At 53.2% G+C, this 25,021-nt stretch overlaps 1 protein-coding gene across 1 annotated transcript in view; it reads left to right on the forward strand.

The window, feature by feature from the left end:
- Positions 1–300: 300 nt before the first annotated feature.
- LHPP (phospholysine phosphohistidine inorganic pyrophosphate phosphatase) overlaps positions 301–25,021 on the forward strand; it is a 128,686-nt gene continuing 103,965 nt past the window's right edge. The window contains exons 1-3 of the mRNA XM_055300583.1: positions 301–487; positions 17,253–17,440; positions 21,221–21,374. Coding sequence (XP_055156558.1) covers positions 363–487; positions 17,253–17,440; positions 21,221–21,374 — 467 coding nt within the window. The 5' untranslated portion in view covers positions 301–362. The remainder of the gene's footprint in view (positions 488–17,252; positions 17,441–21,220; positions 21,375–25,021) is intronic.

Below are 25,021 nucleotides of genomic sequence, written 5' to 3' on the forward strand. Positions count from 1 at the left end.
CTCCTTGTCTCGATTGGCCTTGCTCTGGTTTTTAGGGAGGTTGACTGTTGGGTTTTTTTGCTTGCTTTTTGTCTTGGCTTTTCCTGCCTTTTGTCCACTGAGCTCTCCTGGGGAGACGGCTCCCATTTCGGGGGCGTGTGACCCGGGAGTGGGGCTGGCGACACCCGGGGAGTCCCGCTGGTGCGGCTGGCCTCTCCCCGCTGGTCCCGTTGGCCCCGCCCCGCCGGCCCCGCTGGCCTGGCCCCGCCCCGCCGGCCAGCCCAGCCCAGGACTACATTTCCCAGGCGCCCTTGCGCGCCGAGCCGGGCCGCCGTTCCCCGCCGCGGGTTGGGACGCGGAGTCCGCGGCGACGGCGGAGCGCGATGGCCGCGTGGGGCGAGCGGTTGGCAGGCGTGCGCGGGGTGCTGCTCGACATCTCGGGCGTGCTGTACGATGGCGGTGAGGACGGCGGCTCGCCGATCCCTGGCTCCGTGGAGGCGGTGGCGAGGTGAGTGGGCCGCGGGGGGTGCGAGGCTCGGAGCTCCGCGGGGTCCCCCCGCCCACGGCTTCCGGCCGCTACCGGGGGCGTGTCGGGGGCGTGGCCTCGGCTTGGCCCCGCCCCCGCCGCGGGCCCTGAGAACCCCCTTGGGCCGGACCCCGCCGCGGCGCCGCGCAGCCTGCACCCCGCACCCCGCGCCCCGCGCAACGCAGAGCCTGTGCGGGTGCGAGCTGCGCTGTCGCCCGGGCCGCCCCTGGCGTCCTGCGGCTGCTGAGCGCTCGGGATGGGGCCGGGCTGGGTTGGGATGTGCTCTGAGGGCAAAGTCCACGCCGCTTTCCAAGACTTGGTGGCAGAAACGTAAAGAGCTCCTTGTGTTGCTTTTTAGGGATGACGTGTTGGAGTGATAATGATTTGAATGTATTAGGTTGAATAAAAGATACCAGATTCCACCTGTTTTTTGCTTTTGTTGATGTAGTTCATAGAGAACCTTCAATCACGTATGTGCTGGCATCAATTGTTTTGGGGAGGGAGAGGAGGAGGAGGGCATCTTGCTCACAGAAGACCGCACAAGGACCACCACGGACGGTTGGCACCACCGGACCCTCCGCTTTGTAGTTGCCATTGGCAGGACAGGCCAGTGCTGCCATGATTTTGAGGGGCAGCCCAGGAAGGGCTAATTGCCCAGGACTTGGCTTCCCAAACTCACTTGTTGGAGGGCCCTGGGTTCATGGCCTGACCTCACTAGGACTCAGTTTACCTACCTATAGATAGCACTTTTTTTTTTTTAAGATTTTATTTATTTATTCATGAGAGACACAAAAGCTGATTCCAGCTTTTCTCCAGAGCCGGTGGGACACATCTCTTCCCGACTCTGCATTCAGTGCCATGCCCATAGCCTGAAATCAGCGATGGTGGAAGTATTTACACCATGGAAACCAACCAGCAAACGCAACCAGGACCTGCCCAAAGCCCTCTCTGTGCCAGCGAGCCGGGTCTTTGACATTTGCCAGCACACCACTGCCCAGGGACCAGTCTCAGCTCCAGAGCTGGGGATTATCAGCAAAGCATGCCATGTCCTTGAACCTCAGTTTCGTTTCTTTTCTTTCTTTTTTTTTTTTAAGATTTTATTTATTCATTCACGAGACACACACACACGAGAGGCAGAGACACAGGCAGAGGGAGAAGCAGGCTCCATGCAGGGAGCCCGACGTGGGACTCGATCCCAGGACTCCAGGATCACGCCCTGGGCTGAAGGCGGCGCTAAACCGCTGAGCCACCCAGGCTGCCTTAGATGGCACTTAGGTGAGCGTCTTGGTCCTTCTCTGAGAGCCCACCCCACTGGTCTGTACAGGAGCTAAACTGTCCTGTGTCACGAAGCAGGAGGTGTTTGAGAAGCCAGGAAGTCAGAAAATGGAGACAAAGCCTCCAGGAGAGCATGTGAAGGGCAGCTCAGACCTGGGAGACTCCCGATGGCCCTGGGAGCTTCATTTCCTAAAGTCCAGGTTTAAGTCCTGCCCTTTGCCTTGGTGTCCCAAGGGCCTCACAGAAGCTCTGTCATGAACAAGACTGTGTTTGAGGGTTAACTGGACCTAGTAAGGGGGAGCACGAGACCACAGTCTTAGGGCTGTGACTGAGGCAGACACGTCTTCATGGGGCTCATGTCTGAGGCGGAAATGGACAGTAAACTTGGATGCAGACAAGTAAACATAAGGTTGGCTGGACGGTGACAGAGGAGAGGCTGGACTGCTCTGAGGAGAAGGCATTGGACTGAAGGGTAAGAAGGGCCATCTGGGCCAAGGGACAGAGGAAGTACATTCCAGGTAGAGGGAACAGCAACTGCAAAGGCCTGCGGCAGAAGAGGGCTTGGCACATTCATGTTCACAGAACTGGAGACGGGGAGCATAGCCGTAGCAGGGACTTGTCATGGAGAGGTGCCTGATTTTATCCTCAGTGCCCTGGGAAGTCACTGAAGATCTTAGGCAGGAAAGCGGTGTGGTCTGATTTTTGTTTTAAGGAACTTGAAATGTAAAAAGTGAAACTGTGTAAGTATCAAATGAAAACAGGAGAGATTTTCTTTGAAATCTTGGAGTAGAGGACCTTTATAATTATGCCCTTAAATCTAGAAGTCAACAGCAAAAAAAAAAAAAAAAAAAAATTAACAACCTAATAGAAAAATGCACGCAAGATATAAACAGTTCATAAGGAAGAATAAATAAGTGTGACCCCTAAGCATGTGAAAGATGCTCAGCCTTACTTAGATAAGAGAAATGCAAATTGAAACTATGCCGATGTGCCATTTTTCTTCAATATGAGAAACTTGGCAAAAACGCACAACTTTGGGCATAGGTTCTCTTGGTGAGAGTTTGTGGAAACGGAGCCTGTCTTGTGGAAGATACATTTGGCATTATCTGTTACCAGTTCCACTTCTGGAAATTGCCCTGCCTCATACATGAGAAAAGGACATCAGTGCGAGGTCATTCGTGACAATAATTTTTGAAATAGGAAAACACTGGAAACAGGTCAAATATCCACCAATAGGGAAATGTCATGGCCCACCCATCTATGCAGTGGAATACCATGTGGCATAAATAGGAATGAGTGTGTGCCTGTCGTATAGACGTATTGTCAGTGAAGACAGCAAAGCACAGAATGGGCTGGGCAGTGTCTGTCTTTTGGATGAAAAAAGGCAGTAATGCAGTGATGTGTTCCTGCTGCTGTGTTTGCGTAAAGAAACCGAGAGAAGAGTTTCACTATTTGAAGAGCAAGGGGGCGGACAATTGGAGGGCGCTGGGTGGTTGCTTCTTCATTGTACAGCTTTGTGTATTAACCTTTTTTTTTTTTTAACGTTTTTGGACCACATGAATGTATCTCCTATTTGTAAATTTGAATTACAGGTATTTTGTTAATTATATGTCATTAAAGCTGGAAAAAAGGTACTGCACCAAAAAAAAAAAAATTTACAAATATTTTAAGATCACTCTGGTTGCAAAATGGGGAATGGCCTGGCAGTGTAGTAGGTGGCAGGGCTCAAGAAAAGAGGCAGGGGAACCAGATAGGAGACCATTGTATGGTCCAGAGAGAGATGGTGGGATGTGGACCAGGGGGGTGGCAAGAAAGGAGTGAATGAAAGAGGTGTTTTGGAAGTAGGACCAGGACCGCCTACTGATACAGTGAGTATTGTGGGGGCCAGAGAGATGGAATAAAGAATGACTCCTAGTGTAGGGTTAGAGCACCTGAAAGGATAGAGAGGAGTGGAGAGGGGGTGCAGGGCAGGTGCTCTGATGGCTCGTGATGTATTTGAAGTTTTTGGCTGAGTGCTCAGTGCATGATAGACCCCATGACAGCACAACATGTATACATACATTTATTAAAGTTATGGAATTCTTTTTTTTTTAAAGACTTTATTTATTTATTCATGAGAGACAGAGAGAGAGAGAGGCAGAGACACAGGCAGAGGGAGAAGCAGGCTCCATGCAGGGAGCCCGACATGGGACTCGATCCCGGGTCTCCAGGATCACGCCCTGGGCTGAAGGCAGGTGCTCAACCACTGAGCCACCCAGGGATCCCCTGGAATTCTTTTATTAAAATATAATTAACATACAATGTTTTATTGGTCTCAGGTAGACAACATATTGATTCAGCAGTTCTGAATATTACTCAGTGCTCACCGGGATGGGCGTAGTCACCACCAATCACCAAACAATGTTGTTACAGTATCATTGACTATATTGCCTGTATTTTCTGGGCGAGGCTGCTCTCAGAGGGTGCCTGTTCTGTGCTAGGTGTTCACGCTTTCCTCTCACTACCTTGTGTGGCCCCTGACAGTCTGGGCTGGGGAGGGGCTGTGGTTCCACTTTATCAGCTGAAGCCGGTGCAGCTCAGGGCTTGCCAGGGCCTCAGCTGGGATGGCCCAGGGACTCCGGCGACCCAAATCTGCCTGACTCCCGACAGCTGTGCCAGAGCCATACTTCGAGTCCTTTGTGGGAGGACTGGGTATTGAGAAAGGTCAGGGCTTCCAACAGGCCAACCTGAGGAATGCTCCCACCCTGACATAGACCTGCCAACCAATGCAGGCACAGATCCTAGGGTGGCGGTAAGGAGGGGTCCCTGGCCTGCTAACCTGTGTGGGTTCTGCGCTGGCACCTTCCCACTGATCGCCAGGAGGGTTTTCTTTTGATTTTGTTTATCTCAGGCTGATTTTTGTAGCTGGGATGTCTCTGGTAGCAGCTATATTGTGTAAGTCTAACAGCTGTATACTAACAGTCTTAAAATACATCAGAGCCTGTTTTGTGGCTGAGAGGGGGGTTTCCTTCCCTAGAGCAGGTGGTATTATTTTTGGTGAGGGTGCTCCTTATCCTGGGAGATTTTATCATTGTGCTGTCCAGGGACCTGGAGACCTAATGGTCTCGTCCCTCCAAAACCTCCCGGGTTCCCACGCCACAGGACCAAGTCCCCGGCCTCCCCTGGTCTACTAGGGCCCTCTCTCTCTCTCTCTCTCTCTCTCTCTCTCTCTCTCTCTCTCTCTGTCTTTTTAAAGATTTTATTTATTCATGAGAGACAGAGAGAGAGAGAGGCAGAGACACAGACAGAGGGAGAAGCAGGCTCCGTGCAGGGAGCCTGACATGGGACTCGATCCAGGGTCTCCAGGATCACGCCCCGGGCTGAAGACGGCCCCAAACTGCTGAGCCACCCGGGCTGCCCATCTTTTTTTTTTTTAAGGATTTATTTATTTATTTATTCATGAGAGAGAGAGAGAGAGAGAGAGGGGCAGAGACACAGGAGGAGGGAGAAGGAGGCTCCATGCCGGGAGCCTGATGTGGGACTCGATCTTGGGACTCCAGGATCGTGCCCTGGGCCAAAGGCAGGTGCTAAACCCCCGAGTCACCCAGGGGTCCCCCTACTAGGGCCTTCTCAAGTGAGCTTTGTGGCCCTTTGTTCACCCACTCCTGCACCCGCCTAGTATTAGTTGCGTAGTTACGTAGGCTCGTGGGTAGGGTTTTCACTGATGAGCCCCTTGGTGCTCCTAGTTGCATAGACTCGTGGGTAGGGTTTTCGCCGATGAGCCCCTTGGTGGCCAGCACCCCCTGAACCCAGGCTCACCCACAGCACCGTGCGCTCTGGCTCCCTGGCCATCCTCTTCTCTTCAGCTCCTCTGCCCTGCCTCCAGTGACCCACTGATCACACTCGGGCCCTCCTTGTGGGTGGTCTGGGCACGCACGAGGTCCAGCGCCCAGATGCGCCGTGGTAGTGAGTGTGGTACCAGGAGTTTCCCACTGCTTTTGGAGTTTCCATGGGGATGTTTCACACATGCAGGATGCCCCTGTTTTGTAGCGGCCACACCAAGCATGGGCTCTCCCAGGAACCTTTTATGGAACAGGTGCTACCTGCCAAGGATAGTGTCCATAGCCCCAAGGGTGATTTCTTTACACCCTGCATTCTGTGGCCTCCTTGATATGTGAGGCTCGCTTTGATTATCCAAGGGAGCTCCAGGGAAGTCCCAGGGGTGACATCGGCTGCAGAGGGACAGGCATCATGGGGAGGGGACGAGGTCCTGGGGGGCTTTTCACCCCCTGGCAGCTCCCCAGCACCATAGGCTCCCAGCAGTACCTTCCATCCTGGGAACCCTGGAGGGGGCAGCTCACTACTTTCCTTCCTGGACTTTCTGCAGTGACACGTGTCCTCAGATTTTTCTGAAAGGTTCCCACCATCTGGGGGACATAGAGCATATGCGGAGGATAAACTCTGCCTTACAGAACATCGTGGACCACCGTCATAGCGGTCACCAGTGATTGAAGGAGGCCTGTCACATCCTGGGCTGGTGCTTGACTGCAAAGCTACCTTCACAACCAGCCCTGAGGTGGGATTTTGGGCCCCTTTCAAAGTGAGGCGCAGAGATTCAGGAACCAGCAGAAGTGGGAAAGGTGGCTGGGCCAGGTCAGCCCCAGGTCTGTGCAACTGCAAGGCCTCCATGGCCCTCCCAGCACCACCCTGCTTCTCAGTACATGCGTTTGCTCCTTCAGTCATTCCCACCCCACAGGTATTCACTGGGCCCTTCTAAACTGCCGGGACACGAGGCAGATGGAAGTCCCTGCCCGGTGAAGCCGAGGGCCCAGTTGGGAGATCTGTGTGATCCACAGGGAGCTGAGGAGTGGGGAAGCACAGCCTTGCAGATCGGCTGCTTCTGTGCGTTGGGATCTGGACATGTCACCTGGCCAGAGTGTCCCAGATGGAACCGAAGGCCCAGGCTTCAGAGGGCCACACAGGCCCCTTCCTGGAGCTGCTGGGAACGGTGCTGCGAGCTCTCTGACGGCTCTAGGATTTGTGGGCGGGCGTGGTAATGGGACATCTGTAACCAGCCCGGGGTGCCCCCAACAGGCCCTTTATTGGAGCCCATTCTTGGGCATTTGGGCTCTCGGAGGGGAGCCATTCGGAGGCAGGGCTGGGCACAGCAGGGGCTGACCGGCACAAAGGAGAGCCCCGGAGGCATCTGCATGTGAAAGGCAGGTGGGCATTTACTGCGTCCTGTCTCAGGCCACTAAAGCACAGCTGCTGAGCCCCGCTCGCCGCCTTTTTGTGGCCGGCGGAAGGAAGCCCACCTCGGCCCAGGGCCGCTTCATAAAGCAATTCCCACCCAGGACCGCCAGTCCCACAAGCCATCCTTCCAGGTGGGGCCTCTCAAGCCCCAGGGTGCACCGGAAGCCCTGGGACCCTGTTCCCAGCGAGGCCCCTCCCAGCAGTTTTGGCGCAGGGAGGGACGGGGCCAGGGGAACGGCGTCTGAAGTCACCAGCCTGCAGATCTCAGGACTGACCCCTCCTCCGGCCTCCCCTTCTCCACTCTGGGCCGCCCGGCTGCATCTGGCCCTAGGGGTGGCAATAGTAACAACTGCGAGGGACCGACGACGACGACAGACAGCGGGAGCCTCACCTGTGCTGCCTCGTCCCATCCTCCCGCTTGGGGCCCAGCACCTGCCAGAGGAGGTCCCTTGGGGATATAGGACGGGGTGGCCACTTGGTTGAGCTTGTTTGAGCCAACAGGAGCTTTCCTGACTCAGCCCAGACCTGGGACAAGGTGCTTTGACGAGACCACCCTGCCACTTCCTGCTGCCATTTCGTGGGTGGCTCCCTCCTCGTAAACAGTCCCACTAGTCCTGGAAGGTACGGAGCAAGAAGTCCAAACCTTTGTCACCAGCGCTGACTGACGCATTCCTCTAGGGTGACCCTGTGGTTCCTCCCACACCCCTTCCTCTCTGTTCCTACCCCGAAGCACAGAGGACTTGAAGACCCAGTGCCTGGAAGACCCTCTCCTGACATCACACCCTCCTCGCCCCCTGCCCCGCACTCCCGCCTCCTCTCCCTGGTGCTCCCAGGTCACAGGAGGCTGAGTCCCTGCAGATCCCGAGCCAGGACTTTCCAACTCTTATGTAGCCTTGGAACATTTACCCCCCAAATGAATCCAAGGTAGACCCCCCCATTAAACAAAAGGTCAAAGTTCAACAAGTGTATATTGTCTCTGTTCAAGTCCATAATCCACGATGAAGCCAGTCAGGGAAATGATCAAAGTGTTTTGATGAGTGACGATATTGAAGCCCCCGCCAGTGGACAGCTTAACAGTTTATTTTTTAAAGATTTCATTTCTTTTTATGAGAGGGAGAGAGAGAGAGAGCACAAGCAGGGGAGGAGCAGAGGGAGAAGGAGAAGCAGGTGCCCCACTGAGCAGAGGGAGGAGAAGCAGGTCCCCCGCTGAGCCCCCTGATGTGGGGCTGGATCCCAGGATGTGGGGCTGGATCCCAGGACCGTGAGATCATGACCTGACCCGGAGGCAGATGCTTGACTGACTGCACCCCCCAGGCGCCCCGCCTCTAGCACCCCAAGGACGTGCGGGGAAGCCGTGCTGGCACACCCGGCCCCAGCCCTGCCTGGAGTGGCGTCCACCGCAAATTTCCATGACCCTGGGGCTGACAGGATGCTGCCCACGTGTGGAGGAGAAACCAGAGACTCAGAGGCCTGGCTTAAAGATGCCCCCCGGGGAGGGAGAGCGGGGCCAGTGCCCTCCCAGGGTGGGTGCTGCTTCCTCGTATCACCCAACAGAGGGTGGGTGCCAGCTCTTGTGGGTGAGGCCCTGGGCATTGAGTCCCAGCTCTGTCCCGTGGTTGTGATGTGGTCTCAGCCAGGTGTCATAGTTTTTTTTGTGCCTCAGTTTCCCACCTGTGTCAGCGGGGGGAAGTCAAGTGAGATATTTCCTCTTACACTGCCATTTCACTTGTGCCACCTCTAGGAGCTAACGGAGCATTTTGTGGCCTGAACGGTCAGCAAATTGGTGGAGAGGCGGTTCTTCTGCTGATAAGCGGAGTCTTTCACCTGTTGAACTTGGTACTTGGTCAACCCAAAATCTCTCAGCTCGGCCCGCAGGGTATTATTCACGTTTGTGTGCATTTTCGTGAGGCCAGTTCATAATGAGGGGTTCTCGTCTGTGCCCCACTCCCGGGAGAGGCACTCATCCCCTCGGAACCCAAGGTCCTCATTGTAAATGGGGATATTGACCCATTTTCCGGATTGTCTTGCGAATTCACTGTGAGCCTGTGGGTGATGTACTGGGTGGCTGGGGAGGCACTGGCAGCCAGTCACCAGGAGCTGTGGTAGCTGCTGTTGGGGTTCCCTTTGTCCCTGAAGATTGTTCTTCAGGATGGTCAGCCCTGGATTTTTGTCCCAGCCTCCCTCTGCCCTCTTAACAGTGCTCTCTGGGCTCCCTCACCTCCTTGCCCTTCCTGGGCCCTGGTTCACTAGCCTGTGGCTTCCTGTCAGACTGCCCACCTCAAGGGCCCAGATGTCCCCAGCACGGGCTTGCCACAGGGGTGATTGGCACTGTCCCCACCCACGTCTTCACTGGCATTATTGAGTATTTGCAACATGCCAAGTGCTTCTGAACTGGCTTCTGCCTATTGTCTTCACAACAGCCCAATCAAGTAGCTTCTGTTAGTGTCCCATTTTATGGATAGGCAGACTGAGGTTGGAGAGGGTCGGGTCAGAAGCCTCAGCCACAGAGTCAGAGGTGGCAGAGGTGCAACAGGTGTGTTGCCTTCTGAGTCGGGCTTCCACCTTCTGCCACCTCACCCCGGGAGTCCTTGGCCTCTGTCCCCTGCAGCCCCTGGCCCGGACCAGCCCGTGATGGTGCTCTGGAAGGACTGGCTGGCCACGGACTCTCCCAGGTTGGGGAGTGGTCCAAGAAGCCACAACTCCTCAGCCCATGCCCTTAGGCACCTTGTGTCCCTCTGTTTCTGTCTCCCGCTTTGTGAAATGAGCCATTGGTTGAATGCTGCCCCAGCTCTCCTCTGGTTTCTAGATTCCCTGCACTTGATTTTAAGTTGTCTTTATTAAAATAGTTTTTTAAAAGATTTATTTATTCATGAGAGACACAGAGAGAGGCAGAGACACAGGCAGAGGGAGAAGCAGGCCCCATGCAGGGAGCCTGACACGGGACTCGATCCCCCGACTCCAGGATCACAACCTGAGCTGAAGGCAGCGCTAAACCGCTGAGCTACCCGGGCTGCCCTTAAGTTGTCTTTATTAAGAAATAGTAAACTGATGTCTGTGGACTCAGCATGTCCCTTTGGTCTGAGCTCTGAGGCTCAGGCAGGTCAGAGAGAACATGTTGGGTGGCAGGTGAGGTGGTTACGGGCACAGGAAAGAGGCACCTGGGGTTTCGCAATGGCTCTGGCTTTGGAGCCTGCCCAATGTCTGTTTGACCTCATCGCTGTTCTCTGAGGTCACCAGCCAGCTGGTCGGGACTGAGAGGCCCAGCCAGGGCCCAGCCATGTGCGTCACCCTGTCCTTTGTTCTTTCTCTTCTGTCCATCCAGACTTTGGACTCTGCTTCTTGCCTGAACTCTGACGACACAGTGATGTGCATCGCTGCCCACAGAATGTCAGATGGAGAATGGGGAAGGACTTTAGGGTCGGGGAGCAGCTGGCTGTCAGCCTAGCTGAAAGGTTTGCCCTGGTGGATTGTAGGAAGGAAGGGGAAGGTGCGGCGGGCCCAGCCCCAGCTACTGGCAGAAGCTGTTACTGGTGCCCCTTGGCGTTCCTGGTCGAATGGTGACACCAGCATGTGGGATGGCCCACGGCATGCCCACACCTGGAGAGCAGAGGACCAGGCACTGCTGTTACCCCATGTCATGGCTGGGATTCAGGGACCCCAAAAGTCTGGTGTCTGGATGCCTGGCCAAAGGCATTTGCAGGGTGCAAGTGCAGGACCCCAGCTGGGAAGCCGGACCTATTCTCACGGGGCAAAAACCCTTCTGCGGCTGCTCGAGCCACGAGGCGGCTCCCTGACCCCAGCTGAGGCCCATCATTGGGGCACTTGGGGAGCCAGGCTGGGTCCCTCCCTGAATCAGTGTGGGCGCCTCTTGGTAGGCGTCAGTGACTGTTTTTCTGCTGTAAAACTGTTCCTGTTCCACTCGCTCCTGTTTGACCTTCTATTTTAAAAAATTGGGTTCTTAGAGCAAATAAGTACTTTGCAGGATTCACTTCTTCCAAATGTGTGTTTTCAATCCCTGTGGCTTTCCATGAGAGAAGCAGCCAGAGATCTTAAAGTCAGACAGCAGCTGGCACGGCCGTAGAGCACTGCTCAGGCTCACATCTGGGTGCCATCAGGGTTGCTGGGACTGGGGTTCGCTGGGGGCCTTGTCCAGGCGCTGCCACCCGTGTTTTGGTTCATAACACCCCCCTGAGGTGCTGTGAATGTCACTTCCTCTCTGTAAGGAAACTGAGGCATAGCTTTGTTTATCTGCTGCTGTTCCCCTTTTAGTAGTCATGCCCCCCACCCCACCAGAGAACCTCCTGAGCTGTGGCCCCAGGGGCAGAGCAGGCCAAGGCAAGGATGGGGGGGACTCCCCCTCTGTGACCCTCAGTCCCCCCCTCCTGGTCACTTGTCATGCGGGAGAGGGTTCCTGACCCCTGAAGTAGAGGTGGTGGTGGCCCCAGCTGGAGACCAGAGCTCTGGCCCAGGGCGGCCTAGGACGGCCTCATGCAGCTCTCGGGGGACCAGCCTTGGAAGGAGAAAACCAAAGAAAGCACACTCAGCTTTCTCTTGAGGCAGAGAAGTCACCCGTCCCCTCTAGGCACTAACTTCATTTGTCACAAGTCTAACCTGCCAGCCGGTGGCCTCATCTTCTCATCCAGGACCTGCTCAGCTCGAGGCCTCCTCCCTCCTGGGTGGGGCGTGGGGATTACCTGGGAGCATGGGCTTTCTTCCCGAGCTCCTCTGTGAGCCGGAATGATGTGGTTCCTTTACCAGGTGGGCCCATCAGATCTGCAATTTGGGTGAGTTAGGGACTCCCACAGAAAGGCATTGTCACCCTCCAAGAGCTGTGAAGATGGGCTGTGCCTGGGCACCTGGGGGATTGGGGTCCGGGGGGCTTCTGGAGGAAGGGAAACATGAACCTGGCCTTAAAGGATGACTTAAGGTGTGCCTGTAGTCAGCAGCCTCTGGGTGACCGGAGGCCTTGTTGGGTCCCACGAAGGTGACAGCTTCCCCGGGGCTGGAGTGAGGAGGGAGGATGGGCACAGTCAGGAGGGCCTTGTCTGGGGCAGCCTTCCTGCCGCCCCCCACCCCGGGTGGCCTCCCCTCCCAGCCCCTCTGTGGTGAGCCAGAGAGGACAGTGGGCTGTGGAGCTATGCCAAGGTCGGTCAGGATGTCCAGTAATCGCCCTAGTGCTCTACCTGCTATGGAGCCATAATGAGAGGGTTTCCATTATTTTCGGGTGAGCGCCCCTGGCAGATGCCGACAGCCAGCAGATGTGTGAGGTCCGAGGTGATTTGCAAGGGACCAGTTCATGTGATGCACAATAATTGCACCAGGCGACGTTGTCACTCAGAGGCTCGTCCTGGCCTGCCGGGATGAGGTAAAGGTCAGTTCAAAGATCTGGTGTGGCTGCAGGAAGTGGGGGCAAATCCCACTCTTGTGGGACTCTTGGGGAGGAGGGGGCAGCAGGCTGAGGTGGTGCCCGGGGTCTCAAAGGGGCAGTGTGGCCAGAGCCCCATCCGGGGACATCAGAGCCCCACAACAGAACACCTGTTCCAGGAGTTCTTGGGTTTTGGGGTGTGTGAGGATAGCAGCCTGTCCTGGAGCTGGGCCCAGCCTGATGCTGAGATCCTGGAAAGTTGCTCTCCCGCTCTTGCTTGCAGGCTGTGCTCAAGTCCCGAAGCCGTGCCTGGCTGGAGCTTTCCTGACATTCTGAATCCTTGTGGTCTAGGGCCCCTAAGGCCAAATCTGTGACATCTGGCAGCAGACCCGGCGGGAGATGCTGAGGATTTGATTCTCTGGCTGTCGTGTCTGTTCATGCTGCCACAACAGAAAACCACAGGCTGGGGGGGCTTCCAGCAGACTTTATTGGGAAGCCCAAGATCTAGTGCCAGCAGGGTCTGTTTCTGGTGAAAGTTCTCTTCCTGGTTTCTAGGGGCTGCTGTCCTCATGTGGCCGCCTCTGTGCAGCAGAGAGAGATCTCTGGCGCGTCTTCTAAGGACACTAATCCTGTCCTATCACAGCCCCAGCCTCCTGACCTCACTTAGCCCCCATTACCTCCTTAGGGCTGCAGGATGGGGGACAGGACTCGGCCCAGAGCACCGGCCATTCAGGGCCTTCCCTTCAGTGCCAACCCGTCATCTCACACTCTTGTCCCCCGAGCACACTCACGTGTGCTCCACGCACGCCCCTGGGTTGCTGTGTCTTACATGACACTTCCCTTATTGGGACCATGCAGGCCTGGGCACGCCACCCTGTAGCTGCCACCGTGTGGTCGGTTCACAGCCGTGGGCTCTGCTGCTCACAAGCCGCGTGACTTTATTGGCCTCTGCCTCTCAGAGCCTCTGTTTTGTCAGCAGTAGAATGGGGACAGTGGTTGTCATTTCTTGGCTCATTGCTCGTTGAGCTCATACTTCAGCCTGCACGCCAGGCCCAGGGGATGTTTGTACAGAAAAAACCACGTGGGTCTGGATGACATCAGATCCCAGATGCTGATCCTGAGGCAGGGCTCAACGTAACATTGTCATCATCATGCTTTATTCTGTTACTAACACACACTTTCATTATTTTCAGTGATTACGAGAAGCAGAGAGAGAACCTGGGACTCGTCCCAAATGGTCAGAAAGGGGGTGCAGTCGGCCGAGATGGGATGAACAGACTCACAGGGAGGGGACTTCCCGCACTTTTCGCATTCAGTTTTTTCAGGGACTGATTTAATCCTAAAACCAGTACTTTGACTTTAAAGCACGTGTTTTATGAACTTAGGTGAGTATTTCAAAGGACGCCCTGTGGCGGAAGTGTCCCGAAGTGAGTTGTGTTTACTCATTTGTCATCAGCATCTGAAGTCACGTTCTGAATAGCAGATGTGAGGCACTGTCATCTCACTGTCACACCGATTGTTCACTGTTCTGAGAAGGTCACATCATAATTCATTAGCAATAATTAGTCCCCCGACACTCCTGCACTTCTTCGCTCAACTGCTCCATTAACTTGGGTGCGAATCACACATTCCAGGCGCCAATCAATGAAGATCCATCCATAACGCACAAGGTGATGCTATTAGTTACAATATATTAACTGTCTAATTTAAAAATACAAAAGCTGTCTTTATGAAGGGCAATTAACCACTAAGTGTAATTGATCATTCATAACCCTCTGATTAGGAAAGACAAATATTAAGAAAGGACTGAACCACCTGGGCTGTTGATTAAGACATGGTTAGACTTGAGGTGTGTGTTCACTGTGTTGATGGTAGATCTACAGATTCCTTTCCAAGGGGCACCTGTCAGCTCCAGTGCTTGGAGGGTCAGGAGGCTCATCATCACGTGGGAACACCTGCCTGTTTCTGATGGGGCTTGTGAGGGGGCTGGAGGCCCAGGACACCCTTGGGGGAGGCAGTAGGTGTGTGGTACTAAGGAAGGGTCCCTCTCACTGGTTGTTATTTGGATTTTTTCATCACTCGGTCGTTTAGCAGTTGGGAGCCTGCTGGGTGCCGGCCCTGTGTGAAGCAGGGATGCCGAGAATGGACCAGATGTCATTGTTGATCTCATGGAGCACAGAGGTCTGGGAGAGAGACAATAAACAAAGATAAAAGTTGGAATTCGAGATACTGGTTAGCGTTATAAAGAAAGAAAAATACTGGCAGAGGTAGGATGAGGGCAGCATCACACAGGGTGGACAAGCGGACATTGGAGAGACCTGCCACCTTTTCCCAGGTCTGTCATCACTAAGGAGCATTGCATTTGGAGCTCCCTCCCCTCCAGGATGGTTCAGATTGCCTGAGGCATCCCTACCCATTCAATGAGCCTCCTCTCCAGCCTCATTTTCTGGCTCAGCTTCCATAACCTGAGCTGCTCGAAGATTCTGACGCCTGACCAGGTCCCAGGAAGGCAGGGCCTGCATTGCAACTGCTCCTCCCTCTGCTCCACCCACCCTTCCCTGGCCATCTTGTCTGCTCTGCACGATTTGAGTTGGAGCTGGCTCTTCTGGGAAGTCTTTTCTGAGACCCCATCCTGAGAGGAGACCTTTCCGTGCTCTGGACCCGCCTTTGTGGGGTAGCTGTGGTGGATGTGCTTCCTGTTCCTGACTGTATCAGTTCCAGGACCCGTGTTAGGGCAAAGTAGGAATTAGCCCATGTCCCCGGCACCTCAGATCCAGGGAGAAGGACAGAAAGTTCTTGACCTTTCTAAGACTCAGTGTCCTCACTCCTAAAGCAGGATAGAAAGTATGTTACCACTGGGGTTGGGGCAGAGTTGCATTTTTAGGGTCTCACTTGCCCAGATGGAGGTTGATTTCAAGTCCGTAGTTCAAGTAACTGGGTCTCCTCCGTGTGTTACTTCTGCACATGGGCCATCTGTGAGTACGAAATTGGAGTGTGTAGTTCTCGTACATGGGTATTTATTGATAAATAATGATAAATTATGCACTTAACACTGTATTAAATGTATTATTTATATCATAAAAAATGTAAAACCTGAAAGGATGGCTGAAAAGTAAAGATGTCTTCCTGTGTGTTTGGAGACCGTTGACATGGATGTATTTAGAGACCTTTTTTTTTCTTTTAATATTTTATTTATTCATGAGAGATGCACAGAGAGAGAGGCAGAGACACAGGCAGAGGGAGACGCAGGCTCCCTGTGGGGATCCTGATGTGGGACTCGATCCTGGATCCTGGGATCACACCCTGAGCTGAAGGCGGACGCTCAGCCACTGAGCCACCCAGGCATCCCTAGAGACCTATTTATGAACAGTGCTAGGTGGCGATTAGTATACTCAGTTAATTTTCCTAGGGTTTCCCAGGCCACCTGACTTGTAGCCTGGGACCCATGACCCCATGACCCCACATGGCAGCTCTGCACAGATGCTGAGTAGGACTCTCCTCTTGCCCTGGCCGAGGCTTGTCCAGGGAGGGCTGTGTGTTTAGGCCCTGGGCCCACGCGGACAGCTGCCATCATACTTGACCCCTTGCTTGGGGGCTCAGCCATGCCTCCTTTCCCGTGCAGTCTGCTCTTCCCTCCACTGGGTGCTGCTCCTTTGCCTCCTCCTAACCCCCATCTGTCTCTTCATCCCGATCCAGTCCTTCAGAGCACCTCTCTGTCCACAATCACAAATCCTCCTTCCTTTGCCAAGTTTCCTCCCACTGCCTGGCCTGTGGCCCCCTTGGGGAGCCTGCCTGTGGTCCCAGGTTACAGTTCTGGGCACTGGCCCCCAGCCGGACACTTAGTAGGTGCTCAGTAACTGGAAGGGCTGGATGTTGTTGCATCTGGGAGCTCTTTAGGCATCTGCTTTGTGGCTTTGCATTCCGAGAACCTGCCCAAATGCAGCCAGGATGCAGCAGGTATCCTGGGAGCTCAGGAAAGAAGAAATGTGGATGTAGCTGGCCTGCCGCAGCATCTCCAGGTCGTCTGAGGTTAATGCTGGGCTTGCAGGGGCTCCGTGGGTCCCCTCCGTCCATCCTGGGATCATCCGTGTACCTGATGAACATCTGGCAAACCTTTCTTCAGCGACAGCAATGAGAAGACACACCTGAGCCTGGTCCCTCAGCCTTTGCACTTTAGGGGAAGTATGGATCCAGAGTTAATTAGGCATACGTAGCTCACCTGCAGAGTGCAAGTGCTAATCACAGTGGAATGGTCCAGAGAAATTACTGTGGACATTCACAGGTGACCTCTAACCAGGCTGGGTCGGTGGAGGGGACATGTCCAGTGGGTCTCTGGAGGTGTTTGAATTGCCACGTGTGGAGAGGCAGTGTGTCCTAGGAGTGGGGATGTGTCACAGAGAGAGTGCAGATGTGTTCTAGGTAGAGGGATTAGTCGAGATGCTTCCCGGATGGAAGGTGTGGAGATGAGCCCTAGGCAGAGAGTGGGCACATACCCCGGGTGGAAGCAGGAGGTGTGTGTCCCGTGTGGGAGTGGAGGGAATGTGTCCTAGGCCGTGGGTGTAGAGATGTTTCTCTGATGAAGAGGTGGGGACCTGTCCCAGGCAGAGGGAGCGGGGATGCGCCCCGGGCGACAAGCTCAGTGAGGATGGAGAGGAGGGGTGTGGGGCATGTCGGGGTTCCCTGGAAAGGGTGGGCTCCAGCTCAGCAACCCCGTCCAGCACCCGAGGGTCAGCCGAGGCTGGCCTCAGGGAGCTGCCGCTGCCTGGCCCTCGCTGGAGGTCCCGATTGCCCTTGGGCAGGGACCACCTAGCTTCCTCCCCGGAGGCCACATGTCCCAGTGCTGACAGCACCCCCTGCCTTTGTTCCCACTTCCAGATTGAAGCGGTCCCGGCTGAAGGTGAGGTTCTGCACCAACGAGAGCCAGAAGTCCCGGGGCAACCTGGTGGGGCTGCTTCGGCGCCTGGGCTTCGACATCTCGGAGGGCGAGGTGACCGCCCCGGCCCCGGCCGCCTCCCTGATCCTGAAGGAGCGAGGCCTGCGGCCACACCTGCTTGTCCATGACGGTAAGCCCGCTGGACCCTGGGCGTGGTGGCAGCTGAGAGAGGGTGTCCCTCTCACCTGTCCCAAGCCACTGGGAAGGACATGAACACTTGGCTCCTGCCATTGGTGCTCATGGGCCTGTGAGGTGGAAACCTCGTGGGCTTCCTGCTGGGGACCAGGACCCTTGCACCCCGGCCTTGCACCAGAGGATTCTTAGAGGCATGTTCCTGTTGGAGCAGTTTTTGCAGAGCAAAACCCTGAGCCTGCTTTCTTTGTTCTAGAATGGACCGAGGGGGCAGGGAATTGTCAAGGGGGCAGAATTCTAGCTTTCAGGGTTTGGGGGAACAGGTAGGAAGGGAGGCTACCCCCCAGCCTTTCCCCCCCACCCCCAACCCTGAACTTGAACTCTTTGTGAAAACCAGCCCAGCTCTGGCAAATGGCACCAGGTTTACATCCTGATCTTAGTAAAAATGCAAGGAAAGAGCCCTTTTGGCCCTCAGTGGGGAAAGAAATGGAAGGAGCAATATTATCTGGTGCTTTCTGAATATTTAAAAAGAAGAAACATAAGCAGTGCTTCAGAATTCAGGACACTTCCCTGTCGATGCACTGAGCCCTCTTTCTTCCCCTGAACTTGGTATTTTTATTTAGGAACCACTGGCAGAAGCAAGCATACTTTTCTGCCTCCCGGCAGGAGTGGGGCCCCCAGAGGTTGAGGGTGCTCCCTGAAAGGCCTGAGTGTCAAATCCATAGCGCTGGTGCCAGTTGAGGGCAACATGCCCAGCCTTTAGAAATCCTCTTTCTCAAAATCCTTCCTCTGTGATCTGGGATCTCTGCCAGTGTCTTTAGAACAGGTCCTCAAAGAAAGAGAAAAACTTAAGAAAGAAAATATCCACCCCTGGGGCAAAGGGAGGGATGGGGGTGGAATGAGGTGGGAAGAGGAGGGAAATTCAGGATTTGCCTTGAAGGGCGCATTAATCGATGAGTCCGAGGAGCTGATAGAGCTTGAGCAGATGCATCTCCTCGGCTGCAGTCCTGCCTCTGTTTTCCATAAATATGCCTGTGTTTTCAGACTTTGAATCTTTTTCCAAGTTTTATCGTTGATGGATTCCACCCCCCGCAACATTTTATTATGAAATTTTCAAACATACAACAAAGTTAAAGGAATTCTACTGGGAATATTTATATGCTCATCACCGTGACTTTACCAATGACATTTTACTGTATTTTCTTTCATTATTATGTCTACCCATCCCTTCGTCCAACTTTTCATCTCATCTTTTTTCTTAAGATTTATTTGTTTATTTATTGGAGAGAGAATGAGTGCGTGTGTGGCATAGCGGGGCGGGGCAGGGCGAGGGAGAGACAAACTAAGCAGACTCTGTGCTGACTGTGGAGCCTGACACAGGCCTTGATCCCACGACCCTGAGATCATGACCTGAGCCAAAATCAAGAGTCGGACACTTAACTGAGCCACCCAGGTGCCCCTTCATCTTATCTTTTTGATGCATTTCAAGGTAAATAGCAGATGTCGGTACACGTCCTCAAAACACTTCAGCACGTCATTAACTAGAGTTCAACATCTGTTTACATTTTGTTCTCTTGATACAAAATTTATCCACAGTGAAGTACAAAAATCTCAAGTGTACTTCTGCTGAGTTTTGACAGACGCCCACTCTGTGTATCCCAGACCCCTGTCGTGCTCATGATCTAGAGCTTTACCATCACCCTGAAAGGTCCCTCATGTGCTGCCTGGCCAGTCCCCATCCCGTGACCCTTCAGAGACACACACTGTTTTGATTTTTTTTGTTGTTGTTATGAATAAGTTTGCCTCGTGTGGATTTTTATATAAATAGAATCTTCCAGTATCTAGTTGTGTCAGGGGTTCTCCAGACCACAGGCCACCCTGAGGCTTGATGATTTGCTGGAAGGACTCACAGGTCTCAGAACAGTTGTCAGACTCAGTTACCAAAAAAACACAGATTAAACTCAGCAAAGTGGGGAGAGGCGAACTCCAGGAGAATCCAGGCGCCACCTCCCAGCGGTCCCCGCCCTTGGAGTTGCCCTGAGACATACTTAATTCTCTAGCAGAGCTGTGTGACGGTACCTGCGACGTGTCATCACCTGCAGAAGCTCCCTGGAGCCTCATATCCAGGGTTTTGATTAAGGGTCGGTCAGGTAGGCACACAGCACCTGTGGACTGACCTTGGCTATTCAATCTCCAGGCCCCCAGGGCCTCGGGCATGGAAAAAAACTCTTGATTTTTTTTTAAATATTTTATTTATTTACTGGAGAGAGAACAGAAGAGGGGCGAGGGGCAGAGGGAGAGGGAGAAGCAGACACTGTGTTGAGCAGGAAACCCGGCACAGGGCTCAATCCCAGGACCCCGGGATCATGACCTGAGCCGAAGGCAGATGCTTCACCAACTGAGCCCCCCAGGTGCCCTGAGGACAGCCTTTCTTTGGAATCCACAGGGTCAGAGCAGCCCCAACAATACTGTAGTTGGGATGTAGCCGTATGGTTGCAGGTATTTACTCTTTTTGGTTGCAGAGTGCTGCTCCGTTAAGTGAACATACCACGGTTGGTCTTTCCCCCGTTGATGGACACCTGGCTATTTGCAGGTTTGGGCTATTAGGGAGGAAGTCTGCTAGGAGTGCTTCTTCACAGTCCTTTTGGATAAATACCTAGGAGTGGAATTGCTGGGTCAGAGGGTAAGTGGCTCTTCAGTTTTTATCAGAAACAGCTAGCCTTTCCCCAGAGGACTTTATGTTCCGGCCAGCTGGCTGTTGCAGGCACCCTGCCTCCCCACCAGGGCTTGGTGGTGTCTGTCTTCGTAAATCTTGGCATTCTGGCAGGTAGGACGGGTTATCGTGTGGTTACTTCGGTTTTTAAAGCCAGCAAGGTCAATGTCTTTTTTTTTTTTTTAAAGATTTTATTTATTCACGAGAGAGAGAGAGAGAGAGAGAGAGAGAGAGAGAGAGGCAGAGACACAGGCAGAGGGAGAAGCAGGCTTCACGCAGGGAGCCTGATGTGGAACTCGATCCGAGGACCCCAGGATCACCCCCTGAGCCGAAGGCAGAACCTCAACCTCTGAGCCACCCAGGCGTCCCTGAGCCACCCAGGTGTCCCAAGGTCAATGTCTAATACCAAGATAGGCGAGAGTGTGTTTTGTCCTAGGAACTGAAGGCATAAGGTCACTGACTCAGTTTATCCTTGCAACTTTCTGGATTTTAATTTAAAATTGAGAGCAGAGAAGGCAAAGGAGGAAGAGGCTTTGCTAAGGGGATTAGTGAGCAGGGACGGCAGGAATCAGCTGTTGCTCCTTCTTTTCAGCACCTGTATATGTCTCAGCTCTCCTGTCTTCTGTGGGGTTGGGCCAGAATGTTCAGTGTCCTTACAGTTTGGGTCCAGCTGTACCAACCCTATAAAGGTTGCCAGCAGCCTCATTTCAGTCTATATCCGGGAATCCGTGTCTTCTAGGCAGATATTCCGACTCAGTTACAGAGCTGTAGGTTTCCTGCCTGTGGGTATGAAGTGAGTAGCCCCTGGGGTAATGCCGGTATTGGGGCAGGAGCCCCAGGGACAGGCCCATCTTTCTCCTAACAAATCCTAACTGTGGGGAAGGGAATTCCTTTGTCTATAAAGTGGGAATAATACCCCTTCCTTGCCCACCTCCTGTGCAGCTGTGAGGATCAGGATGCGCGTCTGAGAACGGGGCAGGGCACACGTGGCTGACAGGTGTCCCTGGGAGGAGGTAGGAGGTAGGCCACGTCACCCCAGGGCTTTATCCCTCCTTCTCTTTCTAGGAGTCCGCTCAGAATTTGATCAGAATGACACGTCCAACCCCAACTGTGTGGTCATTGCAGATGCCGGAGAAGCCTTTTCTTACCAAAACATGAATAAAGCCTTTCAGGTGCTCATGGAGCTGGAAAATCCTGTGCTCATATCTCTGGGAAAAGGGTAAGTCAGCTTCAGGAGGAGCGTTTCTGGCTGCTTTGACGACACTCTGTAGGTCTCTGACTTACGGAATCAGTAAATGGTGCTGAAAAGAGGGTGTGGGGTAGGCACAGGCTTTGCCTAATGCCTTTTTCTTGCTTTTTTTCTTCATTTCTTCCTTCCTTTCTTTTAATAACTTGTGAGGAAATGAGGATCCTGACTTCAGGAGCTGGTTGGTCAGGCTGCCATGTGGGCACTGGGCTGGGAGGGGCTGGAGCCGGGCAGGGTCACTGCGGACGGGGGTGGGGGGGGTGGGGGGGCTCCCATGGAAGTCTCAGAGCACAAGTGCTGACTGTCCGAAGGTTAGAGGGGTTTGCACGGGATGCCACACTAGGCACGAAGATTGTGTCCAGGGGACACCGACATAGTGAAGAGAGGGCTCGAGGGCCGGGCCTAGTGAGGAATGCTCTGGGCCGGGCTCCACATCTCTGGGCACAGATCTCTGTAAAGTCATGATTTTGTTAGCAGCATTTTCCTCTGAGCCTTTAGCACAGTCCTCACTGTATTTTTCTTTAAAAGAAAAGAACAAACCACGTTGGTTATTTTTCTCAACATCTTTTGCCACCAAGACAGCGCATGTTCATGGAAGGAAAATTAGAGCATAGAGGCGAGCAAAAAGAAGAAAGCAGAAAGTATTTCCATTCCACTGCACAAGAAAACAGCTGTCAACGTGTTGCTGTGTTTCTTTCCAACTGATTTCTGGTCCAAAGAAATCATTACAGAGGGACGTCCTCGGAGCATCATTATCAAACCTGACCTAGTTTTGTCACCCGGTTTTTGTTGTTCACCAGATAATACTTTGTGAACAACTCTCGACTCAATAAATAAACGTCTCTGTGGCGTCGTTTTCCTGTAATCTTTTTTTTATTATTTTTTTTATAGGATATCCTGTAGTTTCTTAAACCGATGCCTGGTGATGTCCATTAGGCTGATTCTGATCTTTACACAAAGTAAGGCCACGATAAACGTCTTTGTGCGTTTAGGATGATGTGTGCCTCTGAGGTGCTCCAACATGTCATCAGGTTGCTTTTCAGAAAGCTCTGTAGACTGACTCTCTCATTGACAGACGTAGTGCTAGGATTTTAGAATCACGGGCTCATAAAGTAGCAGGAACACCGTAGAGGCTGGCCCCAGCCTCGTGCTCGGCAGAGATTTGGGGGCCGCCTCTGGGGAAGGCTTTCCCAGCTTTGGTGCTTCTGCTCTTTGGGAGCTCCCTGCCCGGGCCTGCCGGATGGGGCCTGGCTATTGCAGTGGTCAAGGGAGGGACCTTTCTTTGGCCACCGGCCATGTCCAAGCACTTGATATACTCATTTTGTCTAATTCTCACCACAACCCTGTGAGCTGTAGGCAGCAGCATCACTGTGTTGGAGGTGGGCTTATGGAGGCGTGAGCGCGTAAAGTAAGCTGGAGTCGCCAGCCAGGAAATGCTGACAGGGCCAGGAGTGCTACTGAGAGCCTGTGCTTGTCACCTCCAGCCTACGTTTGAGAGCAGATGTTTGGCCCACACAAGATCTTAAATTGGGTGGGGAGGGGGCAAGTGTGTTTAAAAACTGGGAGATTTTATATGAAATATCCAGATTTCTGGATTCTTCTTAAAAATCAAAAGATCTGATGGTTCAGGGCCCCACATTCCTGAGCACACAAAAGCTTAGATGAGGCTACTACCTCCATCAATTCCAGGTGATGGTGGACCTCACCACGTCCCGTTGTCCCCTTCACCTAGCTCACCGTCTGCTGTCACTTAACCTTGTGCTGTTGGTGGGTTTTCTCATACTATCTGTTCAAGGCTCTGTCTCTATCAAAATAGGCAAACGAGATTTTTTTTTTTTTTTTAAGGAAAGGAGGATATATTTCCTTCAGGAACTAGAAATATTCTAGTGTGTTTATTATACAAATAAAATGTGTCCCTCATTAGAATTCTTCACAGAAACAGAACCGAGAGAAACTAGGTAAGTCCAGAAGCTTCAGGGCAGGCTGGCAGGCTGGAGACGTGGCGAAGAGCTGTGGCCTGAGTCCAAAGGCTGTCTGCCGGCAGGTTCCTTCTTGCTCAGGGAGGTCACACTGTTCTGTTCGTGTCTTCAGCTGCTTGGATGAGGCCCACCACAGAATGGAGAGCAGTCTGTTTCCTCAGAGATCACTGATTTATTTATTTATTAAGATTTTATTTATTTATTTGAGAGCGAGCATGAACGGGGATGGGGCAAAGGGGGAGAAGCAGACTCCCCGCTGAGCAGGGAGGCCAACACAAGGCTCCATCCCAGGACCCCGGATCATGATCTGAGCTAAAGGCAGCTGTTCAACTGACTGAGCCACTTGGGCGTCCCCAGAGACCACGGATTTAAATATTAATCTCACCCAAGAAAGACCTTCACAGCATCATCCAGAATATTATTTGACCAAATATCTGGTGCTGTGGCCCAAATTGACACATAAGATTCACCATCCTAGTCCCTTTCCGAGCTCACAGCCTTATAATTTTAGAGCACCGCAAACCGTGGAACCGGCCTCTTCCCTCCACTTCCAGGCTTGGTCCATCAACCGTCCCTAAAATCACCAACCCCTCACTAGAGAACAGCATAATTAAGAAGCTCTGTTATAACTCATTTATGTTAAAACTTTTTATTTTATTTTATTTTATTTTTTTTAAATAGTTTTTTTTTTTTAATTTTTTAATGATAGTCACAGAGAGAGAGAGAGAGAGGCAGAGACACAGGCAGAGGGAGAAGCAGGCTCCATGCACCGGGAGCCTGACGTGGGATTCCATCCCGGGTCTCCAGGATCGCGCCCTGGGCCAAAGGCAGGCGCCAAACCGCTGCGCCACCCAGGGATCCCAAAACTTTTTCTTTTAAATTGTCTCTAAGGGCAGCACCGCCAGCAGCCTGGAGTGTGATCCTGGAGACCCAAGATCGAGTCCCACATCGGGCTCCCTGCATGGAGCCTGCTTCTCCCTCTGTCTGTGTCTCTGCCTCTCTTTCTCTGTGTCTATGAATAAATAAATAAAATATTTAAATAAATCAAATAAATAATAAATACATAAATACATAAATAATAAATAAAATTGTCTCTAAGTGGAGCACCTGGATGGCTCAGTGGTTGAACATCCACCTTTGGCTCAGGGTGTGATCCCGGGGTCCTGGGATCGAGTCCCACGTCGGGCTCCCTGTGTGGACCCTGCTTCTCCCTCTGCCTGTGTCTCTGCCTCTCTCTCTCTCTCTCATGAATAAATAAATAAAATCTTCAGTAAATGAATAAAATCGTCCTTCGTTATTAAACATTATTATTCCGGGTTATGGGTAGTAGTCAAAGTAGGTATGCTGTTGAAGAAGAAATAAACTGTCGAGTTTTAGCTTCGTCATCCTGCGGTAAATTCAAGAGTAGGCAAGGGCTGGTTTTACAGACCAGCGGTCGGGGGTGCCTCTGACTTATGGGGGCTCTGAGTTGGGTTGGGCGCCCAGAAACAAGGGACAGGGACTGACAGCTTTCAGGCCTCGGTCAGCAGCTTCTCGGGCAGCCCAAGGCCCGTTGGCGTGGGTGGGGGGGTCGTGGCCTGCGAGGGCCGCCCTGCGCCAGGCAGGCCGAGGAGGCAGGGTGGCCGAGGCACTGGGGCAGAA

This window comes from Nyctereutes procyonoides, unplaced genomic scaffold (genome assembly GCF_905146905.1).
Source record: "Nyctereutes procyonoides isolate TBG_1078 unplaced genomic scaffold, NYPRO_anot_genome, whole genome shotgun sequence".
In the NCBI taxonomy this organism is placed as follows: domain Eukaryota; kingdom Metazoa; phylum Chordata; class Mammalia; order Carnivora; family Canidae; genus Nyctereutes; species Nyctereutes procyonoides.